We start from the raw sequence: 24,960 nt of genomic DNA on the forward strand, positions 1-24,960 counted from the left end.
TTATTGAAAACAGTCCTAGTGAAAGTTTGGTTTATAACCTCCTATTGCTACAGAAACAGTAAGAATGTTGATATTTACAAAGAAACAAAGACCATGGAGACCCCATAGCATTATTTGCTAAAGATTTTAAGTCGGTGGGGTTTTCAAAATACACGTCAGCATGTTCAGATTTAATTAACAGTACAGGTTGAACACCAGCAGAACCATACTCTAGTGCTTTGGTATTTCAACCCCTGAATATACAAAGACATTACTACAGCCTACTTCACAGTTTAATGCAAGTAAAGTGCAAGCCATAGTACAAGGGTGTCCTACATTTTCATACATGTAAGCATTATCTAAAAAAGGCTCTCTAGACAAGTTTTATTAGCTACTTTAGTAAACTAGACAGAAGTCACCTATGGCCCAGCAATTAATGGTCTTACAAGGATATTTTCTTTGTAATACAGTATGTGTCAAAAGTAAAAAGTTTATTAATACTAGTGCATTTCTCTTATATCCTAACCTGTTTTCTTTCCAGATTTTTAAGCTGAAATCCTTGTTTCTCAGTAAAACAGAAGTCTTAACTGGTAACAGGGTCTTACTGGTATTTTGGCCAGTGAACTCAATTTCTTAAGACATACTTGTTTTGTGGTTGCTAGTGAAAAAAATGCAATAAAGTTAGTATGTATAATGTGGCATCCTTATTTAAGCTGCAGCATTCGGACAGATGCATTTACAGTTTGTAAAAATATCTGTATTGATACCCTCACCAACGCCTGAGAACGAACAATATTCTAGAAATGGGAGGACAGAAACTAGAGGGCCTAGCTGGTCAAACAACAGTTTGTCGACGTATTTTATCGTTTTTACAACACTGCTCTCTTTCAAATACTGCTCATACAATGGCATTAATGCATACAGCAAAGTCCCTAATTGTTACTTTTAACACATGTATGTGCTAGATAAAAACGGAGAGATACCTGTCTGGCCTGCATTAAGAATGAATATGGTTCTTTTCCTGAAGATAATGACAGGCAATATCTGTCTGCATTTTTAAAATATTTTTACTAAGAATAGGTCCTGGTAGTATAATCAGCTATATCAAAAAATGATAAAAGCTTAAACAATATTATTTGTAATCCTCCTTCTGAATGTGGAAGTGTGGTATAAACCATAAAACATAGAAACTAAGCTTTAAAAAAACACTTCTTCGACTGTTACCGGTATCAAGAATAGAATCTCCTGCCTACCCGTTAGTGAGTGGAACTGCTTAGAAGTACAGCGTTATGCTTACTTGTCATGGGAGTAAAGAAAATAGTTTTAAAAATCAACTAGAAAATATAACTTCCTAATTTTGTATTAAATAGCAACGTATTTTCCATTCATCAGCTGATATGGCTCAGAGCTGACCTTCAGGTGCATGCCCACTTAACGGCTGTTGAGACCCTCAGCCTCACAGTGTGAATTTGTCTGGGACAGGAGGAGGTGGGGAGCCGAGCCCCGTGGTGGCTTGCCTGAAACTGCTGCTCTGAACCTTAGCTTTAATAAGGGAAACATTCTAGAAGAAAAAGAACTTTTTATTACTCAATATAAATTAGTTAGCTAATATTGCTCCTTCAGTCTTTCTTGTTATTACCCGTTTTTGGTAGTGGTGGTGAGTAAACATAATTTGGCAACAGGGAAGATGGCGTGTTGTCTCTAGAGAGATTTTTAAGCTCAGTGGTCTAAGGTAAGGTATATGTTACCCAGAAAATCTACAAACCTACACTCCACACAAAAAGGCACCGCTGTTACCTGCGCCCTTCCATCTGTCCCAAAAATGCACAATTTCCCTATTGTGATCACTAAGAAGAAATTAGAAATATTTTATCAGACCAAGCTCCATTTATTTCTCTAACATTACACTGCAGATATGTGGTGTAACATAAACGATATTTCCAGGGCTGAGGCGCAGTAATATAAACAGACCTGTGCTCTCTTGCTTAAGGAATCTCTGCAGGACTTGCTTATGCTAATAGATTTAGTGTTTGAACTATAGATAAAATCATACATAGGTAGGCTTCCTTTGTATTACCGTTTGGGGGCAGCTGACAGGTATTGCAGACGGGGCTTAAGTTTTGTTGATCGGTTGTGCAGCACCTTGCCTTAGCCAAAGATTGCTTTAAACAACCCACCTTTGAAGCACTGTGGCCCCAATTGCGTGAAGTTTGTCCAAACCGTTGGTGAAATACCCCAAAACAGCTCTGCCTGGCAAAGCTGTCCCACCTCAAAGGGCCAACAGCCAAGGTTTATCGGGTGTAAACAGCCCTCTGATATATCACCTTGGTCGGAAGTACCACTAGTTTTTTGCAGAAAAGAATGCTTTTAGTACTTTGGAAGACACCTAAGACTACAGGAGGAAAGAATATAGCAAATAAGGTATGTGATAGTCTTAGGTCTGATTTGTGTTACTTGAGACAAAGAGAAGAGATACAAGAATCTGTTCTTCTCAGATTTCTGTTGAGTTAAACAATTTTTACCAGATTCTTCATTTTCTTCCAGAAGTCCTATTAACATTCCAAGTGAAACCTTCTAAAGCTCAGCAGTAGAGTTCAACAACTTTTGATGAGGCTGAGCACTTCCCAATGCCTCTGTAAAGTAACCACTTTACAGCGAGTATTTTGGCCTGGAAGGCTATAACTGCTGAAGATAGTAAGAATGAAGTTAAGTGGCCATGTACATCTAGCAATTCTCTGTAACACTCATTTCTTCTTCCTTGGAAGAAGCAAGTGGTGCACCACATTTCTGGCTTAAGAGACAGGAGTCTAGATTTGAATATCAACTGACATATTCAGAATTCCCTGCTTGGAAAAAATGGAGAATCACATCCTCCAAAATCTTTTAGTAGTGATGGATCAGTCTTTCCTTATGGTGCTAAAGCAGTCCAAGAAGTGGTTATGATGTATTTGAGAAAGTACAACTGTATCAGAAGTTGATGGAACAGCACGGGGTGGGGTGGGGGGGTTGCCAACCAAGTGAAGCAACCTCCTTCGTCAGGGAGGGCGGACACCCTGTGCAATCCAGCGCAGGCCGATCACTGTCCGGACAAATGCAATCCTGTCACAGGCTGTGGGCCCAGTATTTCTGTGTTATTTGTATTAAAGAGCCACGGACGTACAGACTGGCGAGAACTTCCTCCTCCTTTGATTCTTGTTCACATCAACAACAGAAAGCTCAGGAAAGTTTTCACTTAAATTAATGAAACGGTCTCAATTTTCCCAGGAAGTGCTGCTGAGATAGCTACTGAGATAGCTTTCAAAGATCCAAGTTTTCACTGAATACAGAATAGTATTAAAAAAGGAGGGAAATCAGTAGCTTAGGGGGAGCATTAAGTCAGTTATAGTAAAAAATAGCCAGCAACAATAAGGCTAAGCTTGTGGAGTCACAGAGAAAGTCTGCTGGCTGAGGGCCATTGTACCTGCAGGAATCCTGAATGAAGACCCTAACTTTAAAAAGATACAGATGAATAAAACACATCCAAACAATGTTTTCATGTTGTTGTGTATGTTAAAAAACAAGTTTTATCTAAACATACAGGCAGGAAATCTAGTAAGTTAATAAATGTATGACACTGGTGCTATTTATTTCCTTTGATGAACTCAGCAGCAAAGGATTTTTTTTTTCTTATTTAAAAATATGGGATCAAAACTACCATAATCATTTCGGCTGCACTGTACAGTCTGTTTGTGTACCTTTTGGTCAAGGAGAATTTCACATATTCCAGTACGTAAGCAGGATTTGGTGCATGGATTTTTAAATACCGTATCTGTATTGCACTTTGCATTCCAGTTATTTCAAAAATCATGAAATTCCAAGTAATTGTGCTATGGTGACTTTGCACATTACTTTCTATAGTATAGCTAGGTTAGTGCCTAGATCCAGAAAGAAGAAACTACTGGTGGGGAGGAAAGGACTGCAGCATGGAGTTGAGTGCACATGCAAAAAGTATGGCAAAATTCTTGTGAAATTACTTTCAAATGCCAGCTGACATTGTGAAAGAAGAAAATCTTTGTACTGCTTAATTTAGCAATTTGGCTTGCTCTAAGGTATAAACAATACTAGACAAATATTTCAAACTTTTCTCCCAGTTAATCTTAACCCCAGTATAGGAAATTTCTCCAGTGTATCTCAGTTTACCTTATGAATCTCTTGGTTAATTTGTCTTGACTATTCAGTGCAAATCATATTTGATGAGAACTGCTTTCCAAGAGCAGAATATAGACTCATGGCTCCAAAAACTTCAGAAAAGATGAAGTTATGACACTGAAAAATTTTAAAGATAAGCTGAGAAATGTATGATCTCTTAACTTTTTATCTCATCTACTCGTATTTGAGAAATATATTTTCTTTAACTTCCAGAAATAAAAATTCAGATTGCCTGTTTTCTTTACTGTTTGTGTTATTTTTGAGAAATATATCTTCCTAATAATGTTTGTCATTTTCAGCTGTATCTGTAAGTAGCATTTTAGAAGAGAAATAGCTTGTTTCATTGTTTTCTAGGGACTATATACATGGAATATGCTCAGTGGACAATTGTAATTTCTGTCTTGAGTTACAGTACAGTGGCATTTGAAACCTGCTTTGAAAGCTATTTTAAAATCATGCTTAAATTTCTTTACGAATATGGAAAATTCAATCCATGTAACTAATTCTGTGACCATCTATCACTGCTTGCAGATACAGTATGAATTGTTTTCTAAATGGATTCTGTAGCTGACCCCATTGCTTGCTTCACTGCATAATATTTCCTCCCACCTTATATGAAGGCTAGTATAAAAAAAATTTGAAATGTTAACTTTTGGAGATCTTATATGAACAGCTAGACAAATTCTCTTGATTTATGTTTCTGCTATTCAGCTGTCAAGTAACTACCATGTTCACATAGCAAATACATTTCAATTTTGTTCTGTGTTTTGCATGAATACTGCAACTCCAATGTTGGTGAAACTTATGGTGGAAAGCTGCCATGCCGTATTTACTGTGTCTATTTTATTACCTCAGGTGCTTAGACAGAGGGGGAAGTACATGTTTAATATTCAAGCAAAATATATACAGTGTGATCCTGCTCCTCTGAAGTCTTTTGCTTCTTACTGCTACGTCTTTTGCTTTTTACTGGACTTTTTTTTCATTTACTTCAACAGAAATACAGTTAAGCTCTGATGTGTGCATTTAAGGAGCCATTGTCTTCAGGGATGCTTAAGCACAGAGTTGATGTCTTGGCTGAAGCAGGCCAAACATGCCTTCATATTGTATGCTCCATCCAAATGTTACGTGTGTGTTTCAATGACGCTGAGACTCAGTTGCCTATGTGCTGCAAGGAGCTTCCAACAGCTATCAGTACTACTCTGCTAATACTGTGGTTCAAATAAATGCCAGTGCCAATGAGAGTAAAAAACAAATCTGAATTGTGTTTCTTCAGCTGTTCTATTGGGTTTACATGGCAAGGTTTTGGTAGCAAGGGGCTGCAGGGGTGGCCTTTCCGAGAAAAGACCAGAGGCTGCTCCCATGTTGGACACAGCCCATTCCAGCTGGCTCCAAAACAGACCCACTGCTGGCCAAAGCTGAGCCCATCAGGCAGGCTGGTGGCATCTCTGGTGTAACTTGTTTAGGAAAGGGTAAAAATGCTGCACAGCAGCTGTGAGAGAGAGTGAGAAAAATGTAAGAAAAACAACCTTGTATACGTCAGTGTCAGTGAAGAAGGAGGGGGAGGAGGTGCTCCAGGCACCAGAGCAGAGATTCCCCCGCAGCCTGTGGAAAAGACCAGGGTGAAGCAGGTTGTCCTCCTGCAGCCCATGAAGGACTGTGCCTGAGCAGGTATCCATCCTGCAGCCCGTGGAGGACCCCATGCCTCAGCAGGTGGTGATTCCTGAAGGAAACTGAAGCCCATGGAGAGCCCACAGAGGAGCAGGCTGCTGGCAGAACTTGCAGCCTGTGTAGAGGAGACCACACACAAGGTTTTCTAGCAGAAACTGCAGCCCATGGGGGACCCATGCTGAAGCAACCTGAAAAACTGTACCCCATGGAAAAGACCTACACTGGAGCAGTTCTTGAAGAACTGCAGCCCATGGGAGAGATCCCATGCTGGAGCAGGGGAAGAAGTGCGAGGAAGGAGCAGCAGAGAAAAAATGCTATGATCTGACTGCAACACCCATTCCCCATCTTGCTGTGCCACTGAGGGAGAAAGGAGGTATAAAAAGCTGGGAATGAAGGAATGAAATCAAGCCTGGGAAGAAGGGGGGGGGCATGGGGAAAGGGTAGTTTTAGTTTTGTCTTTGTTTCTCACAAAATGCAACGGTATTTTTAATTGGCAATAATTTAAATTAATTTTCCCCAAGTTAAATCTGTTTGACCCGTGACAGTCATTGGTATGTGATCTCCCTGCCTTCATCTCAGCCCATGAGCTTTTCCGTGATACTTCTGCCCACGCCTCAACCTCGCTGTCCTGTTGAGGAAGGGGAGTGAGTGCATCTCAGTGGGCATCTGGTGGCTGGCCAAGGTCAGCCCATCACAGCTGCTTTGTGGAGACTGAACTAAACAGGACACCTTCACCCAATCCTGGCTTTGTGAATAAATAAATCTCTTCCTGGATACTAGGTACTTATTGAGATAACAGTTTTTCCTACATGATATTGAATCATATGCACTTTACAGTTCTTGATGTACGAGACGTGAGTGGGTTCATCCTGTGAAAAAATTGTCAGTGAATATCTGTGTTTAAGTGAAATGACATCAACTATTCACATCCTCTTTGTCCTGCTTTTTAGAAATATTCTAGCAAGCATAGTCAAAGAAAGTTGTGAATGGATGTTTGAAATTTATGTTCAGTACCATTCAGAGCAATCTTCCCCCCGCCCCAGGAATACAAGTATTTTCTCCAAAATCTCATTCTTAGAAATCATTCTCATTCAGGCAAGGAAGTGAAATACACTATGTGACTTGTATGTCTTCCCAAACCAATCAATACAGATTGGTTTTTGAATGATGTATTGAATAACTTCACCCACTTGCTAGTGTACTACTAAAGTTAAAAATTATTGCCAGACATTACATAATTTTGAATAATTTACTCGCTCTACATGTCAGCCTATTACAGAATTGAATCGGTTAGTTCAGGATTTTTTTAAAACTTATTTCTCATCCTTGAAGCATGATTTTTTTGAATTTTGTGACTCACAGTCATGTGTCACTTAAATTCACAGTGAAGAAACTATGAAAACCTGCAGTATGTACCATATTCAGCGCAGATGTTTTTCTTTCACCATGAAATACTTCAAATTATATTAAAATCAGTTTAAGTTGCAGCATTAGTGAACAACCAGCATTGTTCTACTCATATCTTAACCTCTGTGCCATACCTGCTTGCTTATATTCATTCATTTGAAAGGCAGGCACAGTATGTTACAAACACAGTATCTAAATGGCATGTACAGTATGCCCATAGGGCCAGATTGGGATCTATTTGCTAGATGTACAGTGTACATTTTAAGGCACACTATAGGGATTGAGTTTACATTTTGATAACTGTCCTGTTATTTGCAAAGATGGTCACTACCTGGAAATGTTGCAAAAATAAATGTTCATTTCTAAGAGCGGCCAATGTATTTATGTTTTCACTTTATATTTTTCTCAAGAAAAAAAAGTGTGAAAATGTGAACTTTAGGGCATTTTAAAAGTAAATGTCAACTACCATGTTACATTTTATATACATAGATATGTCTTTACATATATCTAAATATATAAAATGATTGTAGGAGCTCATACTATAAGCTTAGTTTTAGTACAGTACTTTAAATATACTGGTATTTATTTTCAGTTACACTTCTGCACTGCTTCTTTCTAATGCAGAGCTTGATACGGACATTGGTTGATAATAGCAAACAAAAAAAATTCATAAAGAATATTATTGTCTTACCATGCAATGTAGTTAGGCATCCTGTGGCACTATTCTCTTATCCAACTTATTTACAGTACCGCTGAGTACATTATCAATAAATATTACAGTGTTTGTCTTATTTGATTTTTCATGGCACCCAGCTATTTATTCAGGATATGAGTCCTGTCACACATGAGTTTCAATGAATGAGTGTGTATGTGTCAGCGTTGGTGCTGAGGTTGCAAGTTCAGAGGCTCCATTTTGAGATTTCACAGCAGCACTGTACTCACAAATGTCCAGGAAAAACTCATAGTTTTTTAGTTTCCAATCTTTAAACTTCTTTGATGTTAAGTTGGGATCATCCAGAAGGCTGTTGATAACTGTGAGGTCCCCTTCCTTCGCCTACCAAATTTCAGAAAGACAGAGTACATGTCAAAATGAAATGTATGCCACATTTGGTATTTTGTCACTTTATTTCTTGTTTCATTTTAACGCAAACTGCTAGGGAAGCTAGTTCAAACACTTGAATCTTCTGCCTATATTCAGGAACTATTACAGCCTAAACTGTTCGACAACTCAGTCCTTGGCGTTTTCCACAACCATGCCTATAAAGAGTGCCAAATATTTTTATTTTTCCCTTAAGCTGGAACATGTATGCTTTCATTCATTTTTTAATTTCTTTGGAACTTAATTCTAAAGTTACAAAGGAAGCCTCATCCATGGAAAACAGTAAGAGATTATGCTTTTAATAGTTTATATTGCTTATACACAAAATGAATGAGAAAGCCTTACTTTTAAAGTGCTCTTGAGAACTCTGATGTGATGAAGCTTTTCATTGGTAACTGGATCATTACATCGCTTTACAAAAGACTTGCGGAATTCCTGCTTGGTGGAAGGACGCTGCTCTCCAAAAGCTGACAAACTAGCTTGTTCCAGAGATTTGTATAGCTCTTGCAGACCATCTGTATTTTCTCCAATTTCTTTTACATTTTCTGAAAGAAAATAAAGAAACCTGACAACATATCTAACCATTCAGGTGAAGTCTCTAAAACCAGGAAGCAATACTGCAAATACATGTATAAAGTAACCCTATAATAGAGTCTTCCAATTTTAGTTTTGATAAAATGAGAACAGTTGGTCAGTCCCAAAGCTATATTCTTAGCACTACATCCAAGCATTTCAAGTACAAACTCCTCCGTAGTGAGTGATTAATTTGCCAACATATAACAGTTCAATCACAAAAACCTCGCTGAGAATAATGGCAATATTGCTCTGGCTTTCAATGGCAGTAAAGAGGATCAGAACATCTCCAAAAGCTTACCTTCTGCACAGAAACTATTATGCCTTCTAATAGGAACTTTATCTTCTAGTTTATCATCTGTTTCTTCTATGTACTTTACATGTCCCTTACCCCTGACATCTCTGTTTCGGGGAAGACTTTGACTACGTTGCTTCTGTGGCCTGCTGTGAGAGCTATGCCCCCTCTGACATTCCACCAAAGGGAAAGGCCCATCCTGCTCATAATTATGACGTCTCTGTACTGGTAGCGTTGCTTGTCTTCGTTTTTCTGGTGACATTCCAGGCCGGCCAGTCGTGTACTCAGTATCGGGAGGGACAGTCTGAAGAAAATGGAGCCCTGAACTGGTTAATGGAGTCTCTATCAGATCCTGCCACGAGCGTCTTTCCCGGTAGGGCGGTCTGCATCCCGACGAGTGCGTGCTTCCTGCTGCGTCTTGTCGAGAATCCTCAGCGGAAGAATGAGAATATGTCGATTCACTTGAAAAGTGTCGACCATGTTTGGCTTCAGGGAATGGACTTGAGGAATTCACCTGAAAAGACACAAAAGCACCTGATTATAAGACAACGTCTTGAACAGACCCAAGAAAATTACTGTAGTGTAAAACATCATATGATATATACTAATAAAATGAACCGATGTGCTTTGATATGTCATAATATGAACCTCTGTAAACAGAACATGATCAGCAGTGGGAACTGTTATACAAGTGCTCTGTTTCAGCCACTCCCTCGTCTTGTTTTGCACATTCTCTGCCCACGAGCAACTCCTGCTGGAAGGAACAGTGTGATACTGGTGCAAGTTTCCTGAAGACCTCTCCAGTTTGCATTCAGTCCAGCAGTGTGCTGTGAAGACATGGAAGTCCACAAAAGAAACCAAAATTGGATTTCCTTTCTTTTCTTAGGGGATGAGTATCCAGCCAAACAGAAACACACACCCCACTTCAGCGCCCAGGAAGATTTTTGAATTTTGGGGGACTGCTGAACTTGTCAAATTATTTTTTAAAAAAATTCTGCTGGGTCTATGTATAATTTTAATTCAGAAACAATGAGAAAGGCAAAAAAGTGGAAAAAAGAAAGGGAAGGGCTTAACCTGTTCCCCAGCTGATAAAACAACATCACAGTGGTGAAAATCAGTCTGCACTTCACCCAAGTAATGCTTAGTCACTGTTTGGTTATGGCTGCATGAGGATCATCTCATTCGCACACGAAGAAAAATGTGAAAAAGAAAAAGAGAACAGTCCTATCTGCGCTTAGAAACATAGAATAATTATCACAGCCTATGTTTGATACAATAGAAATGTTCTTATTTACTACTAGAACCTCTTCATATACAAAAAAAATATTTTTTCTATTATCAAAACCTGTCTGTATACAATATATCAGAGGTACTTTTATCAACTACTTAATATTTATGAATCAACAGAAATTACTCTATGCCACTGCTATGGTATTGTACACAATGTTTCATGTTGTAAAAAAAAAATCCTTGCCACTGAAGATATGTTCTTAAAAAAAGTGTTTGTATTAAAACATGATTACTGCAGGAATGTGTTCTGATCTTGATTTCTAGTATCCAGTATCCAATAGTCATACTTGAAAAACAGTCACAGTTATACAAAATATCCCATCCACCACATTCATTTCATACTCTACAGCAATCTCAACATTTGAATATTCTGTTCATATTATTAGGTGTCGTCTCCCAAATCCTACAAATGATGTCTTGTTTACAGTCCAGTGACATACCTGTGTAAGGAGACATTTACCTCTCCTTCCTTCGTAATTGGCTCGTTTTGGAAACATTCAGGTCTTAGGTCATGAGGAACAGCAGTAATTTCATTCTTACAAGGAAATGTGTCTTTGTTCTGCCTTTATGGTGATTAAATATTCCAAAACAAGGGAAATGCTAATCAAGGTATGCAGATTTTTTTGGTGACCTACTGTCAAATGCAATATTTATAACTCACTGAGGGTGTTCGATGATAGGTGTCACACAGTGTTGAAGAGCCTTCCTGCTTCAGGGTCAAAGAGCCATCGATGTCATCCTGGTCGCTTTCACTCCAGTAATCTGCTAACAAAGCATTCCAGGTTTCACTTGTGCTTTTCCACAAGAAAGCAGGTCCCACATTTTAAAAATTTCATTAGCATGCAAAGGTAAACATTTCACAGTCACCTAGGTGACTTGGCAGTCACTGAGGAACAGACCTGTGAAAATGGCTGGCACCTACGATACACAGATATGTAGAAGAACCTTCAAATGTTTTAGGATAGCATTACAGAAAGCAGCTTGGGCACCCAACTCCCACTGTACATAAAAACCAGCTTCTGGTCACAGACTTTCAAAGAGAAACATCATTCTAGATGCCAAAGTAGAGCTGAGCCTCAACACTTAATTCTGTTAGCATAACAGGTTCCACGATGGGTGATGGTGGAAAAGACCATGCCGGCACCTGAGCTCAGGAGATGCAGAAATGGTTCCAAAGCACATACTGACCTGTGTTTGTGGTGTCTTCCCTTGCTCTAGGGTGATAAGGATACCCGATGGCTGTGTTTTGGGAGATCATCCCTCACCCTGAACCTTGCATTCTCTTTATCATTTGTTTTAAATATTTCTTAAAATTATTACTCAGATTTTAATTTTATTTGGTGGTCGTGCCAATAATATAGTTCTTCAAGGATATGGCTTCTTGGGAAAATTGATATTTTAAAAGATATGGCACATATGTTAATGAAGAAGTCAGCTATGACATTTCCAACTTTGTTCAAATAATGAGCAGGTATGTACTCTCTGCTGTCTTTTCCTAATTAGCATCTCTGAAGCATTACCTTCATCTGGATGAATATCCTTGTCATCAGGTGTGTAACCAATTGCTGCGAGACCCAAACGATTCATCCATCTAATAGAACAATAAAAAATGAGGAAGAGCGATACTTAAGAGGAACATCTAGTCTAGCGTAAATCTGAGGGCACACATATTCTTAACATTCAGAAAAGTCAGAGGCAATACTTAGTCCAAAAACTGAACACTGTTCAGGCTGTTAAAATCATGATTTAGATGTGTTTAGTAGTTAATAACTTTAAGTGAAAGATGTTCCAGTACATGTACAATAGAGATGTACTTCTCCACCTCTGTTCACAGCTGCGGGAAGATGTTTGCCTAGTCGAGTATCAGACTCATTGCATTATATTTTGCTGCCTGGAAAACTGAAGAACCATGACATCAATCTTCCTTATGTCATCAAGAAAATGTGAAGCATACAAACTAACATGCTAACTTTAGCAACGACTAAATGAAGTTTTTAGAGTATCTGTGTAGAACAGAGAATGTTGAGCTGTCTCCATCTTAAGAAGAACCAAATCCTCTTTAAGCTGCATCTGCAAACTATTTGAGTGGAACGGTTTCCAGAGACATTGTGTAGAGAGGCATATGGCATTCGTCCTGATTGCTACTTCTATTAATTTCAAGAACTTGCCTGAATTGGCAAAATGCTATAAAATAAAATAGACATGATAATAATTTTATGAAAACCTGTATTAGGAAATAAGAGGTATTAAATTTGTGCACTCAAAAAGCTCAGACTATGACAATAATTCCACAGGTTATTTGCTAGTCTATATTCATGATACTGGCGATACAAATGTTTAGGTTTGTTGAGCTGTGATATCAACATTATTTTCCTTTGATTTTTTTTTTTTTGAAATACAGAATTTAGGTTTCTAAAACAAGACTTGGTAAATTGAAAGTACTTCAATATTTGCATTTCACATCGGATGTTCTGGTTTCTTTCTTTGTCCCTAGATTAATTTGATCAAAAATAAGATTCTTTGTTTCATTAGGAAAATATTATAGTTTATTCTGGGGAAAATACCTTTAAAGTTTCCTTTAGATAAGATTTCTGGACGTTTATACAATAAATAATTGAAAGACAGGAAAAAAGGAAATTAACAAATAAAGAGAAAAGTAAATTCTTAATGTTCAGCAAATGGAAAATCAAGAATCAACTTATTTTCATTAACAAGGAAATATAACTGAAGAAAGAAGTCCTATTAATAGACATCTGTAATGATTGGGATGCATTCTTAAGCATTCCCTTAATCAGTGACTAAATTATTTACTATGTCATTAATTTCTAGTAGATTGCAGGTAAGTGTTTTTTAGAAGCAGCTCTTTTTTCTTTTTTAACATTGCAACATAATATCTATTCGTAATTGTGTTCTTGGTTCATGAATCATACCATGACAAAAACGTCTTTCAAAGACTTCAGGACAGCCAGTAGTAAACAATGCTGTATCATAAGGACAAGCTTTTTGTAGATTAAACCAAGAAAACTATTCAGTGTCATTCTTTCCCACTTGTACTAGAACAGAAAAAAAAGCTAAGGACATACGTGAATGTATTATTGGTCTAACAACATAGTACATAGAAAATGGTACACACAGCAAGGAGGCAGAAGATGAAGGAAGAGTGAACTCTCCTACTAAAAATAGCACACAGTTCAGCACGTATCGATCTCCTGGTCTAAGCAACGCTCTGCAGTTGCTCAGAGCAATGATCTTAATCTGTGAGATTGGATGTAACACTGACTCATTGTATGGCCTTCAGCAAATTGTGCTACATATCTTATGACTTTCATAAGTATCCAAAGGGGACAATAGCATTTACTTCTTACAAGGAATTGTTACAGGGTTTAATTGACTTGCAAAACTATGAAAATATAAAGGATTGTACAATAATGTTGCTTTCCCTTTTGGTATTAAACCAGAAGTGAGCAAACTGGAAATAAAAATGGAAATGATGATTATTTTTCACAAATATCAACTGTAGGATTAGGACTGCTTACAGCGACATTGTTTGTATCAGCATGTCAATAACTCATCTTTATCATGAAGTAAATTGCAAACGGATTAACAGGTTTACAGAAAAGCTTTTCTACAGTGCTCACCAGAATAATTTCATTCAACAAACAGCATGCTGATCACTTGATATTTGCTTCTCTTAAAAGGCATGTTCTTATTGCAGTAATTGAAATGACATCATACCCTTGCTCATTATTAAGCATTTGTATTCACTATTTTTTCAACCACTGTTCCTGAATTTCTAAACTCATTAGCACTGGAGCAAAATAGTTTTAGTCATACTTTACCATATGCCTTTAGCAATTAGGCAGAATGCCTCTGTGTCTTCAGCTAAGGTTCTGCTTAAGCACCAATGATAAATTAGGACTCATTACCATTTTCAAAGTTAAAACAGACAGCCGTTTTGGTGGCCAGTTCATGGAAATTTATATTGTCTTAACTTTCTTGCCAAATTTATCTCATTGCTCATTGTTGAGGGTTTCAAATCTTGGAAGCATATATAGATAACAGTATAATGTTAACCTTCAAGAGAACATGGATATTCTTAGCATATGCAGAGTATCAGCTCTACTGATATGTCCTCGATGTCCAAATCTGGAACTAGCAGGAGGTAATCTTCCTTCCCTAAGACTGCTCAGTATTCCCTCTTCTAAAGGGCAAGAAGATCCCCAGCTATGGGTAAAAGTACATTCTTACCTCATTTACCACAATTTAGAGTTAGCTCTTTGTTAAGACAACAGAAGGGGTTATCTGATGACATTCAGTGCCTTATAATGATAAAATCTCTTCTGATAAAAGAAAAAGAATCTCAGTTTTAGGTTTTGTCTTTAAAAAAAGCGTGGGTGAATGTTTTTGAGGTTAATCAGGAGTTACAGAAGTGCTGAGATTACAGATCCTTTTCTTACAGTTCACATTTTTATTTTTTTCAAGGAAATGCAAACTCAGTTCAAAATGAACGCTGTGTAAACTTGATGAATTTACTTGATGAGCAAACCACTTTCATTTTTAAGAAAACAGGCAGTCAAGGTTATTATGAGTTCTCTGTGGAGATCTTGGAAACTCAGCCATTTGCTTCTGAACTCTGCAATGAATGCCCTGCAGGCAAATTTCAGGAAGGCAATGACAGTGTCAGAATTGACCTCTCTAAGAGACTGATAACTGCATGTTTAACTGAAGGTCATGCAGTGCAAGACTATATGCTAGCCCTCACAAGCAGCTATAGTAAAAAAAAAAAAAAAAAAAGTGTCTGTTTGTCTAATTTGGTTTACATAGCTGTACCCCTAATAGCTCTTTGAATTTCATTTGATCACAGAAAGACATGAGACACCCTGGCAGGTACATGTGTAGCGATCATACATGTACATCTCTCTGTATCCTGGCCCCCTGAGGCAGAAAGCTGGACTCCTTCCCCCCCCCGCCCTGAAAACCCTACCTTCTTTCTTTGGTAACTTCAACAACTCTTCTTTAGATAGCTAAACTTCAACAGCTAAGTTTGAGTCTAGGCCATTCAAGGAACCACTGGGTTTGCATTCTACATAGAAATTAGCTGTGATGACAGGAAGCCATACTAAATATCCCAAGGATACTTTGCTACAGCATTTTACTTTCAATATTGTACAACATTTCTGTAAGATATAGTATCAATCTTACTGAGGTACATTGCAATGATTTACAAGGGACCAAGAACTGTATTAATTTTTTTTTTTTACTTGCCTGTACCCTAGTGAAACAAATGCAGGGGAAGGTAAGCCTCAAGTAAAGTCACCTAAACACCTTAAGTAAATTTGATACTTTGTCTCAATGGTTTACATTTTAAATAAATCAGGCTTGGCTTTAATTCATTTGTTGATTACAAACAGGCACTGTTGCCATTGCTTTGGGATAAAATAGAGCTGAGTGGTAGGAAGTTAAGTTAAATTTACTGAGATAATTCTGGTTAGTACCAGGGGTTACGGCCCAGGGTCTCTTCTGAGGGCCTGATTCTGCCCCCGGGCCTGGAAAGCCATGATTACAGCAGCACCCCGGGCAGCGATGAACTAAGTAGCTGTTGCAATAATCAAAACTTGGTACTGGAGAGTGAGTCATGCTTGAAATGCCCTGAGTTGTCAGGAGTCAGGAGCACATTCTCTTACTGATTTTTCAATAAAAGCACTGGAAAATGTTAAAGTGGACTGGAAACAATTTTGTATAGCTTCACTGGCCTAACACACGATATTAAAACCAAGAATATGCCATTACTCATTGCACAAATGTATTAAATTTCTGTTCACTGCCTGCTACAATGTACTCCTGCCAAGCATGGTGATAAGCCAGTCTGAGGTCAGTGTGAGGTTCTGGGACTGGAGGCAACAATAATTTTCATAGTGGCATCATACTTCACCCACTTGGCTATTCCTTTCTACAGTCCAGAGTAAACCAGCACAAGTAAGAAAACCAAAACCACCTGAACCATCTCAGTTATAACAAATTTGAGAGAACTATTATGTTTAGTGTAGGAGAATATAAACCAAAGGCAAGAGGGTAACCATTTTTTTTTTTAAAAAGGAGGTGTAAGGCTGTTATTTTTACAGTTATAGTTAAAGTGTTCCATAAATCCATGGAGAACCGGTCAGGAGGTACTGAGTTTCTGTGGTTCAAATAAATTCTATTTGCTAATATCCTCAGTGCTGGATACACATTTTACATATAGAAAATGGCTGGTATATAACAGAAACTAATTCAAGTGAAAAAGTAAATAAAGGATATACCCTCAAAAGGTGTAAATTCAAGAAATAGTATACCCAGCTTTCACTATTTCTTTCTGTTAAATGTTCCCTTAAAAATGAAACCAATGAAATACCAAGGCATTAAAGGATAGAATGATTAGTTACATATTTCCTATCTTTTGTGCATCTTTTCATCAATTAATAGTGGCATTTCTGTGTCATCTCAGGTTTGTATGATAAATGTTTCTCTGCAGGAATATATCTTCCTTTGCTTTTGAGTTTGCATCTACACTTGAGATTATTTAGCCAAACGGAAAAGCCAGAACTACAGTGGAAGTTAAATGTGACTTCAGTTATCTTTAAGTCTACTAAAATATAGGTTCCCTCGTACCATTTATTTCATACATAGAATCTATTCAGTGTAATTTACATTTAATTTCTGATTAAAACCTTTCTATTATATGTTTATGCATTAGTGGGATAATCGGATTTGAGAATTCATTGTAACATTCTTGCAATACAGAATTATATTTTAAAATTAATCTTGTATGTGTTATGCTGGCTTCTTCCTGACCAGTCTTTCTGACTGGACACCTAAAAAATCAATACGTTTCCCATTTTGGTTCCTAAGGTACATTATTTTCACTGTTTTCTAAGGTTATAGAGGTACTATATTCATTTAACAGAATAAAGGTTCCTGTTATAGGTATGGCTAAAATGATGCTTTGATTTTCCTCAACACAAAAGAAGCCCCAAGACATAACTGATGTCTCACAGTGAAATATAACACTGAGCAGAGTCTGCTCAATGAGCTCATCTCTCCAAATATATCAACTCGCAGCAGCCTGTACTTCTACTATTTAATTTGTCACAGTTGCTGGAATTTGTTAAGTAAAATCATTCATGGGATAAACTGTAAGTACTCTCTGATTTGGTAATTTGACATGACTCTGTTGATCTTGTTTCATGCATTGTCTTCTTAGATTTGTCAGGCTGGAAAAAAAATGAAAGCAGCTCCAGACAGCTTAAAAGCTGACAAGTGAACCATGGCAAATTATGCCCCCTTTGCATGTGCATCTTCTTCATGCACTTAATGGATTTTTAATTTTTTTTTTTAACTTCACCCTGTCAACCAAAAGCACAACCATGTCTTTGTAGTTAGAAGTCTGGTTTGGGGGTTTGGTTTGGGTTTTTTGGGGGGTTCCCCCCCCTCCCCCCATGGATTGTAGACAAAACTGTTCACTACTTCTGTAGCAACTAAGTTACCCTTCTGGTAACAAATATTATAGCATCTTACTGTATAAATACAGTTGTGTATCACAGAGAATATGCACACAATAACTTTATGATAGACTATAATTTCAGATAAAATCCAGTAATAAACCCTAAGGAAATCTACCAAAACAGTCACAAAACCTCACTCAACTGGAACTCTTCTTGCCAATTTTCAAACACACGTACAGACACAGTTGTGGCAGCAAATCAAAAAGGAATAATGCTTGTGTCAAGCTTGGAGTTTCAAGCTGACACTTAAAGGAATCTACTAAGAAAACAATAAGATATTTTCTTCATTAGTCAAATGTGGCTACCAGATTTCACCCTACTGTGATCTTGTCCTATTGGATTTAGCATATTACTCTGGATAATTCACAAAACTTTCCGGGCATCCAAAAGGCAAGTACCAGCTGCTGCATGCACCTACTGCTTCCTACACTGTGACATTTATACGCTTCAGCATGTGCAACCACGTAGTATTAACCAAGTGGTTTTTCTACAATGCTTATGAAAGTATGGGTAAATGATGAAAAGCTGTAGAAGAGAATCCAAGTCAGGATGTCTTAACATTTAATGAATGCTGTAATTTTATTCAGTTAATGAAGCTTTTATCTCAGCTTTCAAGAAATGATTGGCCCAAAACAAAGCTTTGGAGAAATAAAACATTCTTTATGACCATGAGAACTGAGTTTAGTATGGCCTGAGAATGGATGGGTGGGAGTTTTTGGGGGTTTGGAGGCAATTTTTTTTAAGAGATGGGATGATTTACTTGTAAAATTTTGTAATTCTGCTTCCACATACTCTTAAAGAAAAGAGATCAAATAAGCCAAACAATACTGTTAAATGCCCGACATTTAATTATGTTGATTACTTATTTCTGTTACTAAAATCTTCAGATTTTGAAATGTCAACTTAGTATCTCCAGTGTAACATCACAATATGTGACTGTAATGCATGTGCATTCATCACTGAGAGGTACAGCACTGTAATCACAAAACCTGCTACATTAAATGCAGTTGAACTGTTTGACTCCCAGAAGAACTGTACAAATTCACAATGGTATTATTTACAGCAGAATTTGATTAAGTTGCTTTTTGTAATTTAAACTAGTACAGAAAGCCAATGCAAATCCTGCCTCCTGCACATTAGGGATAAATTCACACCTGAATGCTAATTTGGATTGCGTATTGGATAATTGCAATTGTGTATTGTAAATTTCTTTGAACTCCTTTAGCATAATGCTATAATCCAGCGGTTCTCAAACTGTGTTAAGGGGGGAAATGGTAGTTCACAAGTCTACACTAAGTAATCTATACATTGTAGAAAGGAGGAGTTAGCCAAGAAAAGGAGATTTTGAAGACTACAGCTCTGTACTAGTACCTCCTGGTGTAATGTTTTCCCCAGATGGAGCACTATAGCTCTACCACTGCGCTGTTCACTCCAATATACATTGTGGTTTCATCTAGTCCCTGGGGCCTGCAGCTAGTTCTGATCAGAAAATTGTTTTACTTGTGCTGCAACTTATAAGCTTTTATGTTAGAACAGTAAATTACAGGACTGAAGCGGCCTCGGGCACAGGCTATTTTTCCTGGATTTGAAAGTTTATTGGAACCTAAAAGAAGGAGGGAAAAACCTGCTGTTTATGTTTACTTACAACACCACTGGGAATCTCCATTCCAGGGATTTCTGTTTGAAAAGTACCTTTCATGTTCTGCAGAATTATCTCCCTGCTTTTCATTGGGTAAGGGACCAACTGGGTGAGGAGTAAGAGCTCTTTAATAATTTACACATCTCTATTTGTTAAAGAACTGTTAAATTAGGACAGATAGATCTGACATGATTACTGTCCTTCACACTTCAGCAGGAACTCTTCTTTCAGAGGGGCAATGTCTCATAGGGAAGTATGTATGAAATTTTTCATTGCCAAGATTTTTTTTAGGTGTTAGCTTATTTGTAAGTGAATATTGAAAGTAAATTAAAACTAAAAGATGCATTAATACTGGCCCTTTGTCAAGGAAACTAACATGCCTAAAATTTAAAGGAAGACAGCTGAATGAACTTCAGTGGTAAACAGGATGATTTAGGGAAAGCCTTGAGTAACTCACTGTTTATATTCCATACATGAAAATACAGAGGTTATGCACCCTGTTTGCTTATAATCAATAGAGATTTAATTCAGAATACTTAAATTTTTTAATAGTTTCTTTTCGAGAAATATTGTGTTATAATCTTTCAGGTCTTTACTTGGAAAGCATTGGGAGTGACCCCTACAAAATCAATCATCGTTGTTTCAGTGGGTAGCAGATATTTGTTATATTTCTTTGAATGAACACAAAAGATTTATGTGAGTTATTAAAATTTCAAAGTTAACCCAGTTATTCAAATCAAATATGGTCAAATTATTCAGCCTAAAATAGGAAATTTAAAAAATGTAATATTTGGAGTCCATGAGGAGATTGTAAATGCACTGCACTGCATACTTTAATCACACGGAAGTTTTAAATAAAATAGATACTGTAAAACAACTGAATATTAAATTCAATGCTAATTTCCTTAGAAGTATTAAAGCGATAAACAGGTTATACATAGTATGGTAATAGATGAAGCACTTCTGGGAAATAAGGCCTTTAACAAGCTTGGAGTACCCTGTGACCATGGAAAGCAAAAGATGAGCTCATCAATTGCATTATTAATTCATTTCTAAGAACACAACTATGCTCATGTAAGACCTGACAAAACAGCATGAGCATTAATTTTGCAAACCAAAGTCTGTCTGCACCATGCAACACAGCAGGCAAAACTCAGCAGCAAGACAGTGACTCTATCTGCTACATACAAATCAATTACTACTCATTGTAGACAATTCTTTCAACAGCAAGGCAGTATTAGAGGTAGATTAAAATATTCTGGAGTGGAAAAAAATATTGAACAGTGAAGCTGATGTAAGAAACTCTAAAACCAGCTGTTAAAACAAAAGATGGTAATGCCGTTGAGCAAAGAGTATAGGTTCCCCACATAATGAATAAAGAAACGCTCTGTTCCTCTCCATGTTAGAAGTCCTTTACTTTTCAGTGTGAAAGATCTACCCTTCTGTGAGCGCAGAAAATCCAGTTACATTTTGTGGTGACAGCAGGAGCGTGAGATACCACACAGAGTATTTGCCCTATTTCCTCAGATTACATGGTTAGCAATTTGCTGGGAAGACAGAGATTTGTGAAATTAGTATTTTAGTGCATTTTTCATCTATGAGTCTTGCTTACTCATTTCAAATTTCACACAGGATAACTGGCAGAAGGAATTCCAGGAAGCATGTAAAAGCTGCAGGGGATGCCCAGGGATTTTACAGAGGTGGCATAGTAATCCATCATTTGGGTTGGGGAGTGAATTACAATTACTCTACAGAAACAGCATTTCTGAAGGAAAAATACTGCAAAAAATACTTCAAAAGGAAGTTCACCTTTTGTCTTCCCCCATGGGAAGTAGAACCAAAATGTCAGGAAAAAGGCTCTTTTAAATTCCAAACTAAATGATATGAAATTATATTCCTTTTTCATTGTTCAGCCTGGAGAAGAGAAGGTTCGGGGACATCTTATAGTGGCCTTTCAATCCTTAAAGGGGGCTTGTAAGAAAGATGGAGACAGACTTTTTAGTAGGGCCTGTGGTGATAGGACAAGGGATAATGGCTTTAAACTGACAGAGGGCAGATTTAGATTAAATACTAGAAAGAAGTTCTTCCCCGTGAGGGCGGCGCTGGCAGAGGCTGCCCAGAGCAGCTGTGGGTGCCCCATCCCTGGGGGTGCTCAGGGCCAGGCTGGACGGGGCTGGGGGCAACCTGGGCTGGTGGGAGGTGTCCCTGCCCCTGGTGGGGGTTGGGGCTCGGGGGGCTGTCAGCTCCCTCCCAGCCCAAACCAGGCTGTGATAGTATGATATGAAAATGCACCCTGGCACCTTTCCAACTGTTACTCTCCATGAAGGCTATAAACTGTCATAACAGCTTTGTTGTCTCCCCATAGAAAAATCAATGAATATTGTAAGAACAGTTTATTGAATGTTTGTCAAGACTTCCTGGTTTTGCTTGAGTCAGACCATTTTATGGTGTAATAGAAAGATCTGATCAATGGCACTTCAACAAACCATAGCTATCAAAGTAGCTAAAATCAAGGGAGAGACCATGCATAGTTAAAAATAGCAGAAGATCCTTACTTCAGCTTTGGACAAAACAAATCTCAGCCACAGTATATAACTGAACAATGGAACATTACTAACATTGGAAAAATATTTTTCAGCAAATTTACATCCTAAAAATGATGGCTAGCCACAGCAAGATACTCCTGATAACTGAACCTTATCCTCATCAGTGGACAATGAACTGACCTGAACTGTTTCAGTGCAGCCAGTCTTATACATCAGTACACTCTTTCTTGAAGGGTCATGTAAGCCACAGAAAATAAATTTTCAATTTAAAAATGATTTTTAGACATTAATATTCCAAAGAAAAAAATCCAGCCATATTCTGAGGTAGTTCTGTCTCTCTAAGTCTGCGAACAGAAAGAATTAACTAAATCTCAAGTATTAGCAGTCTATTCCAGAAAAGACTCAAGACTTCAGAGTATGGTAACATTGTCCCATGTGTCCTTGCTTTTTACCTCAGCTGGGAATAAGCAAATTACTGAAGTAACAGGAGGAGGTAGAACATTTGACTTTGCCTTTGAGGATCAAAGGTACTGCCTCACCTTTATCTAACCACTGCCTTCATCACTGAATCACAAAAGAGAAGCACAGAGTAATTTAGGTTAGAAGAGATCTTGGGAGGTCATCTGTTCCCATACCCCACCCACAGCAGGGACAACTTTAATGCTGGATCAGGTTGTTCAGAGCCTTCTCCATTTGAGATCTGAATGCCCTCCCAGCACATCCAAAGACATTTAAAACTGAATGTTGCTAACCTCTGTTTGTTTTTGGGCAGTGATGTGATGAATAAAATCAATGATGACTGGGTTTTGTTGCTGGATTTTTTGGAGGGGAGGAGTTGATTTTCTTAAATTATTTTTTTTTCAAATTCTGATGTGAAAAATAAATGCATCTCATTTGTTCAATCCCATTCCTCTTTAAAAAAAAACCAAACAAAAAAACCCCAAACAACTTCAAATATCTTTCTCTGGTTTTAGGTCATGTCACATTACTGTGGATTGTCAGTAGAGCTGACTTTGAAATATTTTATCCCATCATGTGGGTATACTCTTAAGTATGCATGCACTGTTTTCGTATACCAGAAACATTTATCCCACACTAAAATTTCCAGCCTTGATCATCAAAAAATTAGAGGTATGATGAACTTTAAACCCATTAACAAACAAAAATTCTAATGAATGTGATTTAGACCAACACAACTAACTTGACTAACACACCTTTGCGGAATTGTGGCATTCGGCATGACAGATAAAATTCAGCAAAGCGAGCCACACAGTGTAATGTTTGTACTAAAATTAACAGAAGACTAAGTACTGAGAACACTATCAGTCGGCATTAAATCATGCTCCAGGAGTAGGTTTCTATGCAAGATGAAATACTATTTTCAATTGGAGTACCATGATAAAGAATATACTATGATAAAGAGGAAACATAACTTACCTATTCATTTCTTCAAGGCAGTCTGTTGCAAAGTAGAAGCTCTTTATTTTGGGGTGGCATGCTTTGAAGGCACTATAAAACGAACACAAAGAATAAAAATTACCTTTTCTTCCAAACAGTTTGTATACAAATACACAAGACTAAGCTGTTCTATGATTCTTCAGCATGTTAAAGGTTTCATAGTCATTCTGCATCTTCAGTCTGAATCTTGCTGGATAAATTTATAGATGGATTCCTCCTAATCTGATTAGATCTACATGTGTGAGCCAAATTGATTCTTTGTAAAAAATTTCAAAAGCCCTTGAATGACTAAGAAATATAAATCTTTTCCGTAACACATCTAAAAAATCCTTGTGTGAATTTCAAAATCTTATTGAGTATATTTTAGTACATCTTAGTTGTATTCCGAAGATCAACTAAAGGAGTAAGAGTCTGACCCCACCAGCTCCTGTCATGTATTTAGATGACTCTGTTTTGCGTCCTACTCAAAGAAATATAGAGGGCTGCCAATTTATGTATTATAACTGTCTTTTATCTCTAATGTAACTTTGATTCTGAGTATATAAATGGATTTATCCAAATGTATTTGAGGTTAATAAATGAGGATGAGAAGGAATAGAAAGATAACTAGCCAGTAAATGCATTCAACTGGAGATGACATTTAAATTACAGCACACTCAAATTCTTACTTAGTCATAAGACTGTAAGATCTCTAGAATAAACTTAAATAAAGGAATGTTTCCTGAATTTGATACAATATATTTTTAATCCCTAATTATAATCTTCGTTCAATTTGAGTTTTAACAGAAGCAATATGGAAAGTTCTAGGGAACATAAGTGGCAGATTTGCTTTATTTGGAAGTAGGTAATATTAAAGAAGTTCCATAGATAGTCTTTATTCTTTAAATAGTCGCTTCTAATTCCAGCAAGCGCTTTTTCAAGTTACTTTAAAACCAGCCATATCCCAAGTATTTCTCATATTAGTCTACTAACCTTTGCTGTGATTTTCCTGCAATCAACATGAGTCATTTATAGTCAATGCTTCTTCATCTTCCACATAGCAAATAACAGAGTTGCCAATATTCAAATTTAAATCTTATGCTTATTTTTACACTATAATTTGTGGTCAGTTCTATGTATCTTACTATTTTTTATTTTTTTTTCCACAGTCTGTTCTCACAGCTTTTGGAGAAGTCCTAGCTGTTTGGGAATCCTCACACACACACACACACACACACCCCTTTTGGTGATTTTCAGAGTTATAGAGTTAAGCTCTTTGAAAAGTGCACGTTAAATTA

General features: G+C 37.3%; 1 protein-coding gene across 1 annotated transcript in view; it reads right to left on the reverse strand.

Moving 5' to 3' along the window:
* Positions 1-1,156: 1,156 nt before the first annotated feature.
* Positions 1,157-24,960, reverse strand: part of LOC101924220 (connector enhancer of kinase suppressor of ras 2-like) — a 213,117-nt gene continuing 189,313 nt past the window's right edge. Inside the window, exons 20-25 of the mRNA XM_055818168.1 lie at positions 23,663-23,734; positions 12,020-12,090; positions 11,161-11,264; positions 9,216-9,723; positions 8,687-8,886; positions 1,157-8,296 (exon numbers count right to left, since the gene is read on the reverse strand). Of these exons, the coding sequence (XP_055674143.1) occupies positions 8,081-8,296; positions 8,687-8,886; positions 9,216-9,723; positions 11,161-11,264; positions 12,020-12,090; positions 23,663-23,734 (1,171 nt within the window). The 3' untranslated portion in view covers positions 1,157-8,080. The remainder of the gene's footprint in view (positions 8,297-8,686; positions 8,887-9,215; positions 9,724-11,160; positions 11,265-12,019; positions 12,091-23,662; positions 23,735-24,960) is intronic.

This window comes from Falco peregrinus, chromosome 13, assembly GCF_023634155.1.
Source record: "Falco peregrinus isolate bFalPer1 chromosome 13, bFalPer1.pri, whole genome shotgun sequence".
NCBI classification, from domain to species: Eukaryota; Metazoa; Chordata; class Aves; order Falconiformes; family Falconidae; genus Falco; species Falco peregrinus.